At 46.9% G+C, this 18,495-nt stretch overlaps 1 protein-coding gene and 1 long non-coding RNA gene across 6 annotated transcripts in view; one reads left to right on the top strand and one right to left on the bottom strand.

Annotated features, from left to right (window-relative positions):
* PKIG (cAMP-dependent protein kinase inhibitor gamma) overlaps positions 1 to 18,495 on the top strand; it is a 75,984-nt gene that overhangs the window by 54,648 nt on the left and 2,841 nt on the right. For all 4 annotated transcript variants that reach the window (XM_037012745.2, XM_037012744.2, XM_017677795.3 and 1 more), the window contains exons 2-3: positions 2,087 to 2,156; positions 16,977 to 17,150. In XM_037012745.2, coding sequence (XP_036868640.1) covers positions 17,000 to 17,150 — 151 coding nt within the window. In that variant the 5' untranslated portion in view covers positions 2,087 to 2,156; positions 16,977 to 16,999. The remainder of the gene's footprint in view (positions 1 to 2,086; positions 2,157 to 16,976; positions 17,151 to 18,495) is intronic.
* LOC108408063 (uncharacterized) lies at positions 2,163 to 17,076 on the bottom strand. Of its 2 annotated transcripts, none has more exons than XR_012131308.1 (3): positions 16,951 to 17,076; positions 10,023 to 13,838; positions 2,163 to 8,079 (listed from the first exon to the last, which is right to left on the bottom strand). It is a non-coding gene; the product is annotated as an uncharacterized lncRNA (long non-coding RNA). The 2 variants fall into 2 exon arrangements; XR_012131309.1 differs by having other exon boundaries at positions 2,163 to 5,391.

Below are 18,495 nucleotides of genomic sequence, written 5' to 3'. Positions count from 1 at the left end.
CCTCCATGAAGCTTTCTAAAAAAATTGTTTTCCAACTATTAAAATGATAGATTGATTGGAAAAGCTGTTCTATTTTGACCCAAAAAATAAAAGTAAGAAAAGCAACAGTGCAGTCTACCGTCCTATGGTAAGACAGATGGGTAGCTTGCCTGTTCACCACAGTTCTGTCTCTGCTCTCCTCTGCTTCTTTGTTATTGTATCTATTTTCTTCACTAATTTCCGCTAAAGTAATACTTGCGCTCATTGTGACCAATTCAACAGTTTGGGACACCCACCATCTCGGTTTTATTTTGTAACAAGCTGGTGGTGGAAAATGGTATCCCGTAGTTGCTTAATTTGTTTGTTCTTTACTACTTATGAGATGGAACATTGTTTCAAGGTACTTGGCCATTTCATGTTCCTCTTCTGTGAAGTTCCTTCACCCTTTTTTCTTGAATTGTTTGCCTTTTTTTCAACAAGTTGTAGGAGCTCCTTATAAATTTATATATTAAGGATTCCATATGTATTGCAAATATTTTTTCCCAATCTATTATTTGTTTATTAAAATTTTGTCTATTTTTCTTTTCATATTGTCTAGATTTCTTGCCTTGTTTAGGAATAATTTCCCCACCACAAAGTTATATGAATATTTTCTTAAATGTTCTAATATTTTTATGGTTTTAATTAATCCCTTTAGAATTTATGTTTGCACATAGTGAGAGGTAGCGGTCAGGTTTTGGTCTAGATATGTCAGCACCATTTATGAAATAAGCCATCTTTTCTAGTTTGCACTATAATCCCATCTCTGTTATAAATAATTTCCTTTATTGTATCTATTTCCGAACTTGCTATTCTAGAGTCTATAGACCTATTTATCTATTCTTATGTTACTACCATATCTCTTCGTTACAGTGTCTGCACAGTAAACTTTTATCTAATAAGACAAATCCCCTATTTATTTTTTATAATTTTCTTTATTATTTCTTAGCTAATTTTCTTGGGTATTTATTATTCTGTATGAGCTTTAAAGTAATTTTATCTAGTCCCTCCTCCAAAAACACCCTTGGTATTCTTACTGAAATTTAATTAAAATTACATAGACACTTTTGGATGATTAGACTTTTTGACCCTAAATCATGCTTAACTGGCTTGGTGCTTATGCACTCGGTTACTATATTTTGTTGTTTTTACCTTTAAATTTTTAATATGGAATGTTGTCTTGAGTAAAACAATATTTCTGTGTTTGTCCTGAATGATCAAGGACCTTAGGAAGTTTTCACTCTGATCTCTCTTCCATCTTCAGTGTTATAATTTTCAAATATATAATATTGTCAAATTTGTTTTTATCTCTCCATTCAGCTTTGTTTCACTCAATCAGTACTTCTTTAAATTTACCAATATACTTCCTAATTTTGTAATCTGTAAATCGCAAACTTGCCCAGTCTTTGTCTGAAATTATCTGTTGCCTTCATTCTTGATATTTCAGAATTTTAGACATATGTGTAATGATAATAAAAGTGATGTATGCCTCTTTTGAAGTTGTCAACCAAAACCAAAATAGTTAATGTAAAAAGTAAAAGTCTATAATTCCTTTTCCCCCAGTTTCTGAGTCCCAGAGAGAAGCACAGTTTATAGATTGCTATTTGCCTTTTTCTATGTAGATACCCAAAAAAGTATGTACACAAATGCAGTTCTTTTTTCCAAGCATAAACAATCATGTTTATATTTTTTATTAAAAAGCAGTAATATTTACAAGTTTACACTACTTTTTAACAATAAAGCATGAACATTTTTCCATGTCAGTACAGCAAAATCTCATCCTTTGTAATAGCTACATAGTTTCTCAATATTCTCATGGTATTGATAACACCACAGTTTAACTCTTTTTCCTAGTAACAGACATTTAAGGTGTTTCCTCCTTTTTTTGCTATTACACAATAGCAAAACTTTTACTTCTGTGTTCATATCTATAGATAAGGTTCTCGGTATTTGACTGACCCAAAGGATGTGCACATTTAATGTGTTAATAGATATTGTTAACTTGTCCTCCCATTACCGCCCTAGGGTATGTCTGGCTCTGATCTTTGCTTTTCTTCTGGTTCTTTAGAATTTCCACACTGACTAGTCCACAGTGGGAAACCTGAAGAGATGCGAGCAGGAAAAAGAAACTAAACCAGGTGGGTAGTCACGTTGTTTCTGCTGTCCTGCCATAGCGTCACAGGTGCTGGCCTAAATACCTTTATTTCTGTTTGAAGAAAGAAAAGAAATAGGTTCCATATGAGACTAGGAATGTTGGTCCTATGAAGAAAAGGCAGGATGGCCCTTTTCGGAAGTTGTATAACATCACACTGCAATTTCACAGTCACGATTCCATTTTCAGACGGTTGCTTTATAGCATCAGAAAGACATTTTACCTCTGTTGGCTTCAAAGAGAATGGGTTTCTTCAGCCATCCACTTAGGCAGATGGAAGCCTACACAGGAGTTATTAGCAAACTTGGGCATGATGCCAGCCTTCCTCTCCACCAATGTTTGTTTTCATAAAAATGGGGGCGCATTATGGGAATTTTGATACTGTGACAGAGAAGCAAAAGCAAGCCCATAAAAAACAAGCACAGCCCACGATCTGAAGAGGAGAGCCTGTGTGGGTCCCTTCTAGTTGGAAGAAAATTGCAGTTCATAGAACGTGAGTAGCCCACCTGGAAATATGACCATCTTGGGTCAGTGTTCATATTTTTATGGTATTTAAATGTTTCTGGCATAAGTTAGTAATTTTTAACAGCCTCTGATCCATGGTTCATGCAATTTCCCCTACCCGCAAGCTGCCCATCTTCTTTCAGCTCTGTCTCCTTTGCACTTAGGGCAAAATTTCCAGGCTTTTTTCTGTCCAAGTCCTAGTAGTCCTGGGAGTTTGGGGGATGTCCAGCTCTTTGAACTCCCTCTCATGGCCTAGCCTGCCTCCAGTGCCACAACGAAGATTCCTCAGAGCTAGAGTCTCCTTTGCAGGCAGCTGCTCTGGGGTTAGAAATCCTCCGCTGCTTCTCAGCAAGGCTTCTGGGCCTTGGCCTGCAGTAGCTTCCTGAGCCACCAGGCCTGTTCTGACTCAGTGCTCCTGGGAATCCCCTGGATGCAGATGTTTGCAGCAATTAGGATGCAGCAGTCAGCTCCCAGGACTGTTTATCTGGCCAAGGCCGGTTGAGGTGGGCAAGCTTCCAAAGGACCTTCTGTTCCAGCTGCTGTGGGAGCATCAGGGCTCAGAGCCACTGAACCTGGAGGATGCTGGGGTTTTAACTAGGGTTTATGGTTGGCTTCTGGGACTCAAAATTCCTCATAATCATGGGTACAGTTTTTTTTTTATGGGTACAGTTTTATGTATGTATACATGCACACATGTACATCTTCCTGGGCAAAGTGTCCATAGCTTTCCTCAGATTCTCAAAAGTCTGTGACCTCTGGGTTTTAAGAACCATTGGTCCGGAAAGAGCCTGAAGTGTTAACAGGCCGCTGTGTCCCCTTAGGCACCAGCCTCCTAGATGCCAGGATCTAGGGTAGCCTCTCCAGGCCTCTAGGTTTTTCTGTTTGGGGGTGAAAAAAAATTGTCCCAGTTATGATTGGCTTCTGGAACTCAAAATTCCTATTATCAAACTACCTAATATCACTGACACTTAGAGACATCCATGGGAGGTTTCCATATCTGGCCACAAAATTGCACACCCAGCCCCTGTTCACTGAACACAGCAGGTGTCCTGAACATACTCAGCAGGTTTGCTGGTTTCTGGGTTCCTAGGTCAGAAGGGTTGCGCCAGACAGCTACACTGACATCAGCGAGAAGAGTGTTGATAGCTGAAATTCCATCTGGCTCACCACTGCCAAGAATAGCATTAAATGTTTATACACATTATCTTATTTAATCCTTGTAACCCTTCAGTGTGGTTGGTACTGTTATTTTGCATATGGAGAAACTGAGGCACAGAGAGTTGTAGTAACTCACCAGAGACCATGCCGCCAGTAAATTAGTAAGTGCTGTGCAACTCAAGCACATGAGCTTAACCACCAAGCTTTATGGTGAAAGTAAAGGACATTTTTAGAACAAAAAATACAGCGAGCAGAAAAAATATGGGACTATCTAGTGTAGGGCCAAATGCCCTGTATATTGTAATACTGAGAACATTGCTGTATTATAGCAGATACAAAAACCGTGCTAACAGCGCTGATCTTAAATCATTTAAAAATGATTAGTGGGTAATACATGAATGCATTAGTTCAATACCTGAGAGGAATTTCTATCCTGTAATTCTGATAGGGTTTTCTTTTGCAGCTTTTTTGAGATACAATTCACATATTATATAGTTCCCCCATTTAAAGTGTACAATTCAGTGGCCTTTGTATATTCGGAGTTGTGTATCTATCATCATAATCAATCTTAGAACATTTTCATTACCCTGAAAAGAAGCCCTGCACCCTTTCCGGATCCTCCTCCCAACCCCCGAGCCTTCCCCAGTACTAAGCAACCACTAGACTACTTTCTGTCTGCAGATAAGGTTTTGATACTTAAAAGAGTAACAGTGTGGGAATCTTGGTGATCTGGAGTGAGTCATTCCCTGAGGAATAATTAGACAAAGTAAATTTGACTCTGATGTATTTTATAAATGGCTTTATTAGCTAAGAAGCTACAAGCATGTCTTTGATATGCCCGAATTTGGGGTTGACATAGGCAAGAGACAAGGTTTTTCAGTGTAATTTCCACTTGTCAACATTGCCTGTCATATAGGCTCTTCTCAGCAAGCGGCTGTAAAGTGATGATGGTTTCGTGGGGCTATGTTTCTCCATTGGCATCAGAACCAGCAGCAGTTCAGCACATGATCTTTCTGCTGTCATCTGAATCCCTGGCTTGGTGTCTCTCTCTGCCTTGCTGCAGTTTGTCCGTGTTAAGGGCACTTGTTCAGACGCCCATCCCTCTGAAATTCAGAAGGCGGCGTGCAGAGGGGCCCAGTAGGGACTTAGAGGGCGCATAGCTGCAGGCTCTCTTGAGCTCTCCTGTCAGCAGATCCATTGTACATCTCTTCTAACTCGTTCATTCTCTCTTTTCGAAAATATTTATTAGGCACCATGCAGGAGCACTGTTGTAGGCACCCAGCCAGTCACTCTGGAAGTGCCTCATCACCGTTGTGACAGCGCTTAGGCTTATTAGAAGCCAGAGGGCAGGGAGTTTGGTAACAGAACAGTTCTCTGATGCGGTGACACAGGCGCAGCAGCATCCACATCGGGGCAAAGCCGCCCCGGAGTGCACCACCCTGAGGACGCTCACTGGGTCAGCGGTGAGGAGGCGCACGTTCAAGTCCTCAGTCAGTCACCACCTAGTTGGAGGACTGTCGGTGACTCATGACACTTCTCTGAGCCATGGGCTCTCTCCACTGTGAGGGTTAAATAATGCAGTACCTTCAGTACTATTGCCAGAAAGAGTATGTACTTAGTAAGTGTGGAAGGAATGAAAGGAAATGCTGTAGTTCTTAGTGCTGGAGCAGAATTCTCACAGGTCAGACGACTAGATGGAGCCAGGTATAAATGAAGGCAGAGGAGAGCCTCCCTTTCTTCTAGTCACTCACCTCCTGCCTCCTCAGCCCTTTAAGCTCACCTTTCTTAGGGTTCCCATGTCCTCTGCTCCCCTGAGCCAAGGAGAGAGGTACTCCTTTTGAGGCTGTGGGCCTAAGAGCCAGCCAGTCCTGGGCATGAATCCAGGCTCTGGGGTGTCCTAGCTACGTGGAAAAGGGATCCAGTGATAGAGGGCTACTGTGAGGCATAAATAAGATGATATATGGGATGTGTCTGTGCCTGTGTCTGACACGTAGCACGCCTACCCCACAGATGGGCACATTCGGTCTCCTCCCCCGCTCCCAGCTCCCAGCCCCACAGCCTCCTTGTGATCTGTCTGGACCCCGGGCAGGCCCCACTGCCTGCCTGCTGCTCCATCTGCTGGGCACACTTTCCCCAGGCATTCGCCTGCCTCTGTCCCTCACATCCTTCAGGTCTCTGCTCCAGTGTCACTCTATCGGAGAAGCTCCCTGTCCCCTCCACAGGAAAGCCCTCTCCCCTTACCCTGCTGTGATTTCCTCCATAGCACTTCTGCCAGCTGATATTTATTCTGTTTGCTAGTGCGAGTCACTCCACTAGAATGTGAGCTTCATGAGGGCAGGGAGTCTGTCACCCACCGCTGAATCCCCAGGGCCCAGTGAGCAATGCGAAGGAGGGGAGGGACAGCTTCGTGAAAATTAGTGACCATGTCTGATGACCAGGCTCCTGAGGCTCACCCTGCCTTATACATCTTTTTGTTACAGCTCTTAACTACCAGGCTTTTTAAAGATTCTTAAAGTCTTTAAAGACTTACACACAGAAGTGGTCCTTAAGCCCTTTTCTGTCTCAGTACATGTGTGATCCTCCTACCAGTAACAGGCTGCTGGAGGCAGTGGTCTTCAGCTAGAAAGCACATACCCCTTCCCCTTGCCTGGCATTTTGAAACTGAGGAAGCCATGACCCTCCCCAAGTGATTCTGGTAATTCTGATATGTACACTCCTGCTCCCTTGTTGAGAATTATAGGTATACGAGTTGATCTCCCTAACTAGCCCGTGAACACTTCCCTTAAGGGCACAATGGTGTCTCACCATTTTTGTATCCATGGCATGTAGTCCCAAGCCTGGTGTGATCAGTAAAATTTTGTTAAATGAATGGATGAGTGAATTAATAGTACAGAGATAATACCTTACTTCTTTTCATTCTTCACAGTAGGTGTAAGGCATGCTTTTTATAGACTTCTAGAGGAAAGGAAGTGGGACCCCAGAGCTGGAAGTAACACTAGAATCACTGGTTATCCATGCTGGATAACACTTCAGCCTCAATACTTAGTGGTTTAAAATAACAGTAGTAATTTATTACCTTTCATGGTTTCTGTGGGTCAGAGATTTGGGAATAGCTTGGCTGGACAGCTCTGGCTTGGATCTCGTGCAATTGCAGTTAGGTAGTGACTGGAGCTGAAACAGCAAGGGGCCAGTGCAGCCAGGGGCTGCCAGCTGCCTGTCTCTCTCCATACTGTCTGCATGTGGTCACTTTGTGGGACTGGTTTGGGCTTCTTCAAAGCGTGGCAGCCTCAGATTTCCCACTCGGCAGCTCATAGATTCAAAGCCAAGTGTCCCAAGAGGAGCCAGGTGGAGGATATGTCACCTTTTTTAGCCCATCTTGGAAGTCACACAAGTGTCACTTCTGTGGCAGTTCTGTTAGTTAGAAACAAGTCACTAAGGCCAACTCATTCAAGAGGATGCAGGTAAGACTCCACCTCCGGACAATAGGAGCATCAGAGAACTTGCAGATGTGTTTTAAAACCACCACAGAGATGCCCAGTTTACCCCCTCATTCCACACTTGAGACCCCTGAGGCTTAAGGGGAAAGAACTTTGCCCAGAGCCACTTCTCCTGGCACCAGCGGAGCTGAAGTTGAGTCCAGCCCCGAACCTTTGGCCGGCCGCTTGGAAGTGACCTCAGTTTCCCTTCCTGCCCTCCCCTCACAGTGTGACGGGGGCTGCTGGTCTCTGGGAACCTTGCTCTCTAGCTGAGCCGTCACCGAGTTTAGACCGTGTGTGAGCAGCAGGAGGCCCGGGGAGACCCAGCATGCCTGGTCCGCGAGAAGTGATGCAGCTGGACTGTTCTGCCTTTTCCCAAAACCTCCATAAAAATGCAGACTTTCATGGACTGAAGAGTTTCTATCACTTCCCAAGCCCCAGCCTCAGCCCGACGTGAAGCCCTTGCACTGCCCTGCCGCAGGGTGAGATACGGCTGCTGAGGCCGTGGGAGTTTGAAAGTCTGTGCCCCCAGATAACATTTTTACCATTGCTGTAAAGTTAGATTAAAAACAAAATAGAACTCGGTGGCACGCTTCGGAGAATCGACCCAAATCACTGAAAAGATTCTGAACATTTTTACCTCCAGCTGAAAATTCTAAACAGAATTTTGCTTCTATATGAATAAAATATATCTGGGTGTATGTTTTAGCCGGCATTGTAGAATGTTTTCTTGGGACTTCGTTGCTTTCTTGCCCTTCCTTCAGAAATGCCCTATTATGACGTTGGGGATAGAGGAGAGAAAAAGGGTAGAAAAGGGAATGGACAGTTTTTAACAAACCCTTACTGTGTGTCAGGCACGATGCTAATTCGCTTCTGTGCTTCCCAGCCTGATGCACAGGCTCAGCCCTGCCGCACACTCAGTGCGTGTATGACCTTGAGCAAGCTGCTTAACCTCTCTGCACCTCATCTTCCATTTTTGTATGACAGGAATAATAATGCTTTCTACTTCATAGAGCTGCTGTAAAACTAAATGAGATAATGCTTGTAGATGCTGTTGGCACAGTCTGGCATATAGTAAGGATTTCATCACAGATTACTCGCTCACAGCCACTTTTCAAAGCGGTTGTTATAGCTCCATTTTACAGACAAGGAATCTTTGGTCAGGTGAGTGGCTTAGCTATAAGGGCAGAAGCTGAGCAACCCAAAGGCCTTGCTGTGTCCACCACATCTCACAAGACTCCAGGCAGCTCAGCCAGGTCTTCCGGACATGCAGTAGTGGTGGACAGAGGGATTCTGTAGACTGAAAACTGCTACAGCCCCATGTCAGGGTCCTAGAGCAGGAAAACTGAAAAAGGCAGGGCCAGGAATCCACTTATGAGGCTCTGTAAAGAGCAGAATGACAGAGAATGTTCCGGCAGAGGAAACAATCTTGTGAGAGCCCTGAGGTCAGGAAGAGCTTAGCTGATCTGTGGAATTAAAGAGCAGAATGGGTCAAGAAGAGAGTGGACATGAGACAAGGTTGCAGCAGGAAGGCAGGGCCAGACCAAGGTAGGACTTTGGGGCTGTGCAGAGAGTTTGGATTTTGCCAGAAGGAGTGGGAAAGTATCAAAGGTTGAATGAAGCAGGGGTACCACATGACCCAATGTCTGATTTGTGAACATCACTCTGGCTGCTTGATGGAAAATCAACTTTGGCCCAAAGGCAAGGGAGGGGCAGGGATGCAGTGAGGAGGTGCCACTAGGGGCTTAGAGGAGAGATGGTGGGGACCAGGTGATGCATGTAGAGGGAGAGGTGGGCCAATCCTAGCTCTCTTTTGCAAGTAGAATGACAGGACCTGGTGATGGGTTGTAGGACTGTATGTGAGCTGTAAAGGAGGAGGAGAAATCCCAGATGGCTCCAGGTTTCCATCTTGGCAGGCTGGGTGGACGGTGCCTTCACTGAGAGGGGGAAGGCTGGAGGGAGAGACTTGTGACGTGAGCTGTGACGCGTGTAGTGCTAGTGAGATGTGCAAAGGCTGTGCTGGGTAGGCAGTTAGACCGTCAAATCTGGAGCTCTGAAGATGGGCCGGGCCATCTGGGAATCATCAACACACACCATTAAGGGAAAGGCTAAGAACCCCAAGGGAGCAGACAGAGAAGAGGACCCAGGCCTGGTCCTGAGTGACCTCTAACACAAAGGTCCCTAATGGAGGAGACGCCTGTGTGGAAGAAGTTGAGAAAAGGCCTGAGAGGTTGGGCCCGGAGGATGTGGTGTCTGGAGGCCTCTGGAGGAGAGAGATCTGAGCAGAAGGGTGTCCGTGGCAACTGGGAGTCACTGAGGACCTTGTGTGACCCCAGCACCCTACCCGTTCCTCCTTACCTCACGGCCTCCCAAAGCAGGTCTCTCCACCACCTGCACCCAGGGCCGCGCGGCTCTGGCCTGCTGGGTGCTGAGGCCAAGGCCCCCGCCTGACTGCCTCCAGACAAAGCCTCAGCACAGGCATCAGGCACTGACCTGGCAGGACACGGGATCCTCTCTAGTGACTGTGCCATGGGTGTGCCCCTAAGGCACTAGATAGAGCTTAGCGGCCGTCCCCAGCAGGCTGCACGTAGCTAGATCCAGCTGCCCTGCTATTTCCCAGTTCTGGGAATGTGCTAGGCTTGGGGCCCTGGCATTACTGTTTGCCTCGGTGCCTCTCTGGTTCTGGCTGCCCATCACAGAGAAAAGCCGCTTACCTTTGAATCTGAGGAATGCCAGCTCAGTAGGCCCTGGTATTTCCATCAGTTTTCCATAGCTCTTTATTCCCGCAGAGAAGCCTTAGAGAGCATTTTCCCCATTCCCAAGGCCTCTCCCATGGGACCAAGTCTCACTCTGTGTTCTGTGTCCTTTGAAAAAGGGTCTGCTTTCTTTTTGTATAGTCTCTGCAAATATTTAATTTTTTGAAAAGAAAAAAAAACAGGAAATGACCTTTCTGGTATATTTGGAAAACAATTTGGAGCTGTAATGGAACCAGCCTGAGCAATGAGGACTGATAGCTGCAGACTTGGAACAGACCGTGTAGCTCTTGGCAGGGCCCAGGGCCACTTCAGTTCACAAAACTAGGGGGAGAATTAAAGACTGAAGAGCGAAGGCGGCTTCCTGTGGGGAAAGCTGGCAGTGCCCGGAGCAGGCACCTGCAAAGCCTCAGCCTCTGGGCCCAGGCCAGCGAAGGTCTGGGAAGCTGAGTACAAGGGCTCTTCTCTTCTGTCCTGGGCTCCAGGATCAAATGTCTTCCGAGTGTCCAGACCTCAGCAAGGCCTCCAAACTTCCCGAGGATGAGGAAGAGCAAAGAAAGTCACTCTGGAGCGCTCTGTTGACCTTGATGTTAGACTGCTGTAGACCCAGATTGGCTGTTGGCTATGTGTGGATCACCCTCCATTCAACCTTCCTGAGATTCTCAGCACCAGGTCACCTCCTTAAGGAGGACTTCCTTGACCATACAAGCTTTAATTGAACCATCCACATGCAGAGAACCCTATTTTCTTCCATAGCACTTAGGAGAATCTGTGATGATAGACTCATTGACCTGTTCAATGTCTTTTTCTTTTATCAGATTGTAAATATCTTTTAAGTCTCCAATGTATACCCCATACCTGGTACAGTGGGTGGCATATAGAATGTGCAGTAAACACTGAATGAATGAATGAATGAAAAGAAGGAAAGAAGGGAAGGAGGAAGGAAGGAAGGAAAGTCAAGACAGGAAGAGACTTAGAGATCCTATTTCAACCTATATTACTCAGATGGAAGAAAAAGAAGTTGAAGGGGACCCAGTGGGGTCGCCCTGCTGCAGAGACTGAGCCAGACCTTTGGCCTCTGTTAGGATGCACAACTGCATACCGTTTGCTCTTTCTACCCTGGAATCTAGAACATTTTATTCACTCATTCATTGAATATTCATTGAGCTTAGACTATGTGCTAGGTCTTTCAGATATAGCAGTAGACATGCCAGGCAGGACCACCACTTCTGTGGAACTTGCATCTTCCTTAGCACCTTAAAGCACAAAAGAAGGAAACCTAAGTTTGGCCTTTTATGTGCCATTAAACACGGAGTGAAAACAAAGGAGTTGAATGAAAATTACTAATTACTTATTCATTGCCTGCCTCTTCCATTCCCTGTACCTTATCAGACGCTCATCACCTCACTGACACTTCACACCAGCTCCTGAGCAGCAGCAGGGTGTTACTGTTATCCCCCAAATTGCTGAGGGGGAAACTGGAGTCCAGAGAGGTGAAGGGAGTTGTCCAAGGTCTCTGAGCGAGTAAACAGGGATACAGACCTGTGCACTCTCACTAGATGCCTTCCACCACACCACACTCACCCCTCAGAAATTTGTGATGGCGCTGGAGTCTCCCGAGGGGCGGCATGGCATGGGAGAAAGAGCTCCTGGCCAGGACTTAGGACTCCTAGATTCAAGAACTTTGGGCAAATCACTTTCCCTTTCTGAACCTCAGTGTCCTCAGCTGTTAATGGGAGGCTTGTCTAGGTGAGCTCTGGGATCCCTTCTAGTTTGATTATTACACAGTTTGAGATAAATGGAAAAATTAAGGTGGATCTCTCATTCCTTAAAGCAAATAAATTCCAGATCGAAGGTTTAAATGTGAAAAATAGACCTATAAAAGTATAAGAAAACACTAATCTTAGAGTGGGGAAGACACTTCTAAGTATGATCCAGAAACCATAAAAAAAATGGATCAGTTTGACTACATGAATAGAAAAAAAGGTGTGCATGGGGAGAAACACCAAAAATAAAGTCAAAGAACAAATAACAAGTAAACAATCACTTGTCACTCCTTTTAATTAAAAAAGATGAATTTCTTTATAAAGAACACAGATCACTAAGAAGAGGGGCTATGATCCAATAGAAAAATGGACAAAAGTATTTGAGTAAATAACAGAGAAGAGGAAACACACAAAGATGTTCAGCTTCATTCCCAGGAGCAATAGAAACTGAAAACAGCCACATAGTTTTCACCTGGGCTGAGGGGTGTGCTGATGAGAATGTGGCAAAAATGAAGTCCCCTTCGTATATGCCAAGTGAATGTTAAATAGTTATGCTCTGGGGGTGGGGGGAAACTAGGCAGTATCTATTGTAATAGAAAAAATTCACAGATCCCTTAATGGGGCAATTCTGTTTTTATGGAAAGAACACCAAAGTCCATCAACAGGAAAATAGTTCACGTACAGTAGTAAGGTAACAGAATACCATGCAACCAGTAAAAATGGTTAAAAAAATTTAGCTGTATAAGGACTTTGGATTTGTTCCTGGGGTTTTGATATAGTCAGTGCTGCAGTGGCTTCCTGGTGGTCTGGATTTGTTTCCAGGATAGATTTTTAAATGAAAAAAGCATGAAGGAAAACAACCTTTATTTTAAATAAAAGGAAGGGAAGGAAGGAGGGAGTGTGTACATTGCCCAGCCTGTCTCCGGAAGGACACAAGAAAGTGCTTGCCCTGGGGAGGGTGTCTGAGTCCAAGGAGGCCACTGAGCTCTTACTCCTTTTTCTTTTGTACCTTTTGAGTTTTATACCACATGCACACATTCAAAAATTAAAATGAACTCTTTCACAAAATTTAGAAAATGCAAAACAATATTTTAAAATCATAATACTTGATTATATCGATTGAGATTCTTCATTTAACAGTGTATGTGAACATTTTCCAGTGCCTTTTAAAAATATTCACATTTTAATGCCTGGATAGTATTTTATTTGAATATAAATTAGTTGGATATGTATATATTTCTTTGTTGTCCATTTAGGTTTTGACATATCCATTTAGGAGCTCATTTTGGTGTCTTTAGGTTTTGATTGTTATAAATAATACTGTGATCAACATCTTTGTTCATTTATCTTAAGCACAACTTGGATTATTTTCTTAGGATAAATTGTTATAAGTTGACTGGCTCAAGGATATGGAAAAAGTTTAGATTTCTTGATGCATCTTGTCAGGTCTCTCCTTAGAGACATCCTGAGAGTTAACACTCTCATTAGCAAGAGTCAGAAAATGACCATTTTCTGGCATAATTTCCAACTCTGAAGATTCTTTCTTTTCTTTCTCCATGTGCTGTTGCCTATAAAGAGCAGAGAGTGAGGGAAGAATACAAATGTTGAAGAAAAATGAAACTGTGTTTTTGCACTGTAGGTCAGAGAGCCCCCGAGACCCAAGCTCAGAATCACTTTGGAAAATTGCTCTTCCCTGAGTGGTTTGGGCTGAGTCAGCTGGAGCACGTTAGCTCGGTTAGTGTTTTCCAGGATTGGCCTTCGAGCTTGGCACACGTCCCTCTCCAAGCCAGGAGTTCAGCTCCTTGCCCTAGGCAGCTTGTGAGGTCAGCTGGGCACGGGCAGGAGCCCAAGCCTGACGGGTATCTGGTCCAGCGGGAAGCAAGCCTCTGAGGTGGAGTCTGCAGCTCCATCCTCCAGCGCCAGATCCTAGCGATCCCAGACTGAACGACAGGGCAGCCTGCAGTGGACAGAGACCTTCCCTGCTGTCCTGAGAGGGAGCTCCTCATTGCCCCTACAGATACGGAAAGAGGGGTGGAGGGTAGGAAGATAAGTAGAAAGATTCAAATCTAATTCAACGAGTATGTATTGAACACCCACTTTTTTGCCAGGTTCAGGTGCTGGTTCAGGTTCTGAAATGGAGCCGCAGAGCTCAGCCGTCCGCATCAGGCTTGCAGACTGGCCTGGTGGACATCCAAACAGCCCTGTTGTCAGGCTGCCAGCATTCTCATGGGAGGAAAAGAGCTGAAGAGATGGGGCTCAGGGAAATGGTGCGGCCTGCCCAGGGCTGCCAGGGCTGTTCCTTCCCCTCGGCGGCAGGTATAATGTGGAGCATGAACCTGGACCTAGGAGCCAGGTGGGTCTGCCTGACACGTGAGTCATGATGACAAACTCATCTCACCAACCTCGGAGCTGTCGTGGCAGTTTTGCGAGGTACAGAAATCGTAAGGACTTGGCAAATGTGACCTTACCTGTTATTGTTAGAATTGTCATCATTGTTACTCTGTTACCTGTTACTGCGCCAGGCCATTCCCGATCTGAAGCTCTGAGCGGTTCAGTTTCCCCAGAGGGCAGTGTGGGAGGAAATGTGTGACCTGCGGAAGGAACCACCCCTGGGACCTCAAGAGAGTAGTTTTGTTTTGCTGAGGAGCCATGGCACTACCTAGGGCAACGTCTCTCAAGGCAACCAAAAAAAAATAGGCTCGCCTGCCCTCTGCTGGAACTTGGGGGGATTGCTGTAGAATTCTGGCCCTGCCTGTATTTTACAGGTGGGCTAATGGAGGCCCAGAGATGGGTGGAATCTTGCCCAAGGTCCGGTTTGTAAAGCCAGGTTCATAACACAAGCTCATGTTTCACATTGTCTTTCTACGGCAGGGCACCTCCCAGACTCCCCTGTCTGATCTTTGAGTGCCCTCAGTCTATTCTTTAGGTATCTCTCCTGAGCTAGGTGTTGCATGGAGATGTGGGTCCAGCCCCCTCTGCACACGCATGTACACCCCATTTACTGAGGCCCACCCTGGGCACTTCCTGGCAGGATCAGTTAGCATATGAAAGCATCACACAATAACCTGGGCTTATTAAAAACTTCTGCCATTACAAAAATACAGTCTTAAAAATGAAAGTTCCTCTTACTTCCAAGGAACCACTTGACAAGGTTTTTTTCCTTTTATCTGTCATATTTACCCACAGAAACTGGGTTTGGTTTTAAGTGGTGTTCTGCAGTCTCCATTTTGGAATTACTAGTTTATCTCAGAGTCCTTGCTGTGTCAGGACAGGGCCAGCTGGTACATTCCTTTTGCATGAAAATATATATATATGCTTTGTAATTCATGTAACGCTTAGCCCGCTGATGCACGTGTGGGTGACTCCGTGCTTGCTCAGTAGCTTGCTATTACTGACATGTGCAGTAAACATGCTCACAGCATAGAGCTCTGGCATTTGCCCGAGTGTGTCTAGAACAGGGATTTGCTAGGCCTGCCTCAGCCAGGAGGCTCTACACTCCAGAGGTCAGGCCGGTGGCTCAGCCCACCCTCCCCACTTTCCACCTCGGGGTCTTTCAAGTGGCCAGAGTCCATGTGGTGTGTGATTTGATTGCCTTCAGAAAATCATGGGTGCTCAATGAGAGGTACCCCTGTCTCCCTGCAGATTAACATTTTTTATATACTAGCAATACCTGTTGTTGGCAAGGGTGCAAACGGACAGTTTGGACAGTCCAGCTGTTGGTGGGAATATAAATAGGAACACCACTGAGTTTAAGGGTTTTTTCCTCTTTTATCATTATAAATACCACTGTATGAATCTGGAAAGCAAGTTGGAAATGTGTCAAACAATGTCTTAAAAATTATTTCACTCTTCCCTTTATCCCAGCAATTCCACTTGTAGGGGTGTACTCTAAGGAAATAAGTCATGGTACACTCGAGTACACATGTACAGAAATCATCTAGAGGGAACCTTAATGACGCTCTAAGAGTATTTCAAAGAGTAGGATATAAAATACACTGTATATAGTATGATCCCTGAATTGTTTCTTTAAGTGTATGCGGCTTTTATGTGGTTCTCTGCTCTCTCTAGGCTGCCTTAACCAGGACTGTTAACCATCTTTCCTCTCCCTGCTTCCCCATCCCTCTTCTAAGCCCCACCCCCCTCCTTGGAGAGCCCGCAGGCATTTCAAAGTTCACAAGGTCAAGAGAACTCCATCATCACTGCGCCCTCACTCCCCGCCGTCCCTCCTCTGCTGCTCCCCATCTCAGTAAGTCACCCTTCTGTCCGCCTACTTACTCATGTCAGAAAGCTCACTTCCCTGTCAGCCAAACACCAGGTTGCATTGATTCGTCCTTCAGATTACATCTAGAATCTGACTCACCACTCCCTCTTTCTTCTCATGCCTTACGTGCAGCAGGAGTCCCCTCACTTGCCCCCTTCCAGACCCAGCTCCACCCAGATGCCAGAGTCATCTTTGAGATCACGACCTGGCCGGAATCCTTCAGGGACCAAGTCGCAGGTGTGATCTGGCCTCCGCCCAGCTCAGCGGCATCCTTGGTGTCACTGCCGCTCTCCCACCATAGCCCAGCCTGCAGCCCTCCCAGTCCCGGCATCCCAGCCTGCCCTCCCACCTCCCATGCTGCCCCCCAGTCTGTAATGCTCTTCCCCTCAACTCCTTGTCTAGCTAAGGCCTGTTCCTCCTTGAATCTCAGCTAAAATGTCACTTCCTGACCGCCAGCCTTGCTCAGGCCCTGGCAGGCATTCGTGCCCCCCGCCTCCTCCCTGAACGCTCTGAGCACCGGGGCGATCGCTGGGGCAATGGGAGGCCGCCTCCAATAGACTGCAGGCTCCCGGAGGCAGGGGCCGCCGACTGGTTGCGCTCTATCTGCAGCTCTGACCAGGGCCTGCCAGTGTGACATCCGCAAATAAGTATTTCTCAACAGCTTCACTTAGAGAAAAGACAAGGGTGATTTTTTTTAAATGTTGATGATTTTCTGGGTATGAAATCACAGTGGTGTATTTTGTTTTCTGTACTTTTTTGTACTTTGTCTTCAGTGATCAAGGCAACAACTGTCATTTTGTCCAAAGACATCAGTGCTGGGGACCGGAGCTGAGTCCTCCCTGCGGGCTGCACCCGGACTCACCTCCGCCCCTGCTCCCGTCCCCACAGGCCTGAAGAGCAATGCAACCGGCATGATGGAAGTCGAGTCCTCCTACTCGGACTTCATTTCCTGTGACCGGACGGGCCGTCGGAACGCGGTCCCCGACATCCAGGGAGACTCCGAGGCTGTGAGCGTGAGGAAGCTGGCTGGAGACATGGGCGAGCTGGCCCTCGAGGGGTCAGGTCAGGACCCACGGGTCGTTAGCACTCCTGCATGTGACAGACCCTCTTCTGGGCTCCAGGGTGGCCTCCTAGACTGCCCATTCTTTCAGGGAAGAAAATAAATTTAAGTCAGGCCCCCATTTCATGGCCAAGGGCAGTGTCCAGCCAGTCCCTAGATTGGAGGGAACCAGCATCTCAGGCCATGAGGGCTTTCTGGCCGGGCATCCTGGACTCTTCCCTCACAACCCCTCCCACCCCAGGTTCTTCCACAAGTCCCCTCTGTTCTCCAAGACACCTCCAGGTTCCTCCATGTCTCTCCCTCCCCACAGCCTGCCCTGGCCCCCTGCTCCACATGACAGCCAGCAGGATTCACCCAGAGTTGTCCTGGCCTCTCCTGCTTCTGCCACAAAACCCCCCATCGCACTCATTGCGAGGCCAGACTCGTCACAGGCCTCCACTGCACGACCGTGATGGGGCCCTGCCCTGCCCCTCAGGTCCCACTGGAGGCAGCTCTCCCCCCAGCATGCTGCCCCCCAGCCACATCTTTGGTCTGTGTGTGTCAGGGTGCAGGTCTGTCCCCTTCAGAGCCTTCTGTTTCCTCTGCTGGAACACCCCGCACCCAGCCCTCTGGCTACTGCCTCCTCCCCCACAGGCTGGAGCTCCTACGAGGCACTTCGAGGGGCCTTGCCTGACAGCTAAATGGCCACGTGACCCTCGGCACACCCTGCTGAGGTCTCAAACACAGGAGCTCCAGGAGAGCAGGGGCCCCCTGCAGTATGCCAACGGGTGCTTGGAAGCCACAGGCTGAAAGACGGGTGGAGGAACTAGCCCCCACCACCCTGCACATTGCCTGGGACACCCCTCTTTCCTCCCTCTATCCTTCCCGTGGATGCCACTTAGCCCGTTCTCCTGGTAAGCCCTGGGACCTTCTTCTGGGGGGTTCCATGACCCCCCTGCACTGGCTAGGGCCCTCCTCTCTGTCCCCACAGCACCAGAGAGACTGCATCTCTGTGACATCGCTTCCCACAGCAACGTCCATCTGTGTGTGTCCCCACTGAGCTGTCCTGGGAGGGCTGCAGCCCTCTTTCCCTGTGCAGACCCCAGTCTAGAGCCCTAGGCCCTTACTGGGCAAAAGTGACCTAGGAATACATAACAGAGACTTTACAGGAGTATGGACCCAACCGTCTAGTGTTATATAGATGGACACATGGGTCCAAAGAAGTTGAGCAGCTTGCTCAGGGTCACCAGGAAGTCAACACAGAATGAGAATCTGGCTGCCCAGTGCCTGACTCAAAGAGCCACACCCCACACCCCTTCCCTGTTCTTGTGGTCAGCCTCCCTGGCTGTGTGGCCCACAGTCCTCACT

This window comes from Manis javanica, chromosome 5 (genome assembly GCF_040802235.1).
Source record: "Manis javanica isolate MJ-LG chromosome 5, MJ_LKY, whole genome shotgun sequence".
Lineage (NCBI taxonomy): Eukaryota > Metazoa > Chordata > Mammalia > Pholidota > Manidae > Manis > Manis javanica.
The sequence above is the reverse complement of the archived record's forward strand: the minus strand, read 5'-3'. Positions and strand labels throughout refer to the sequence as shown.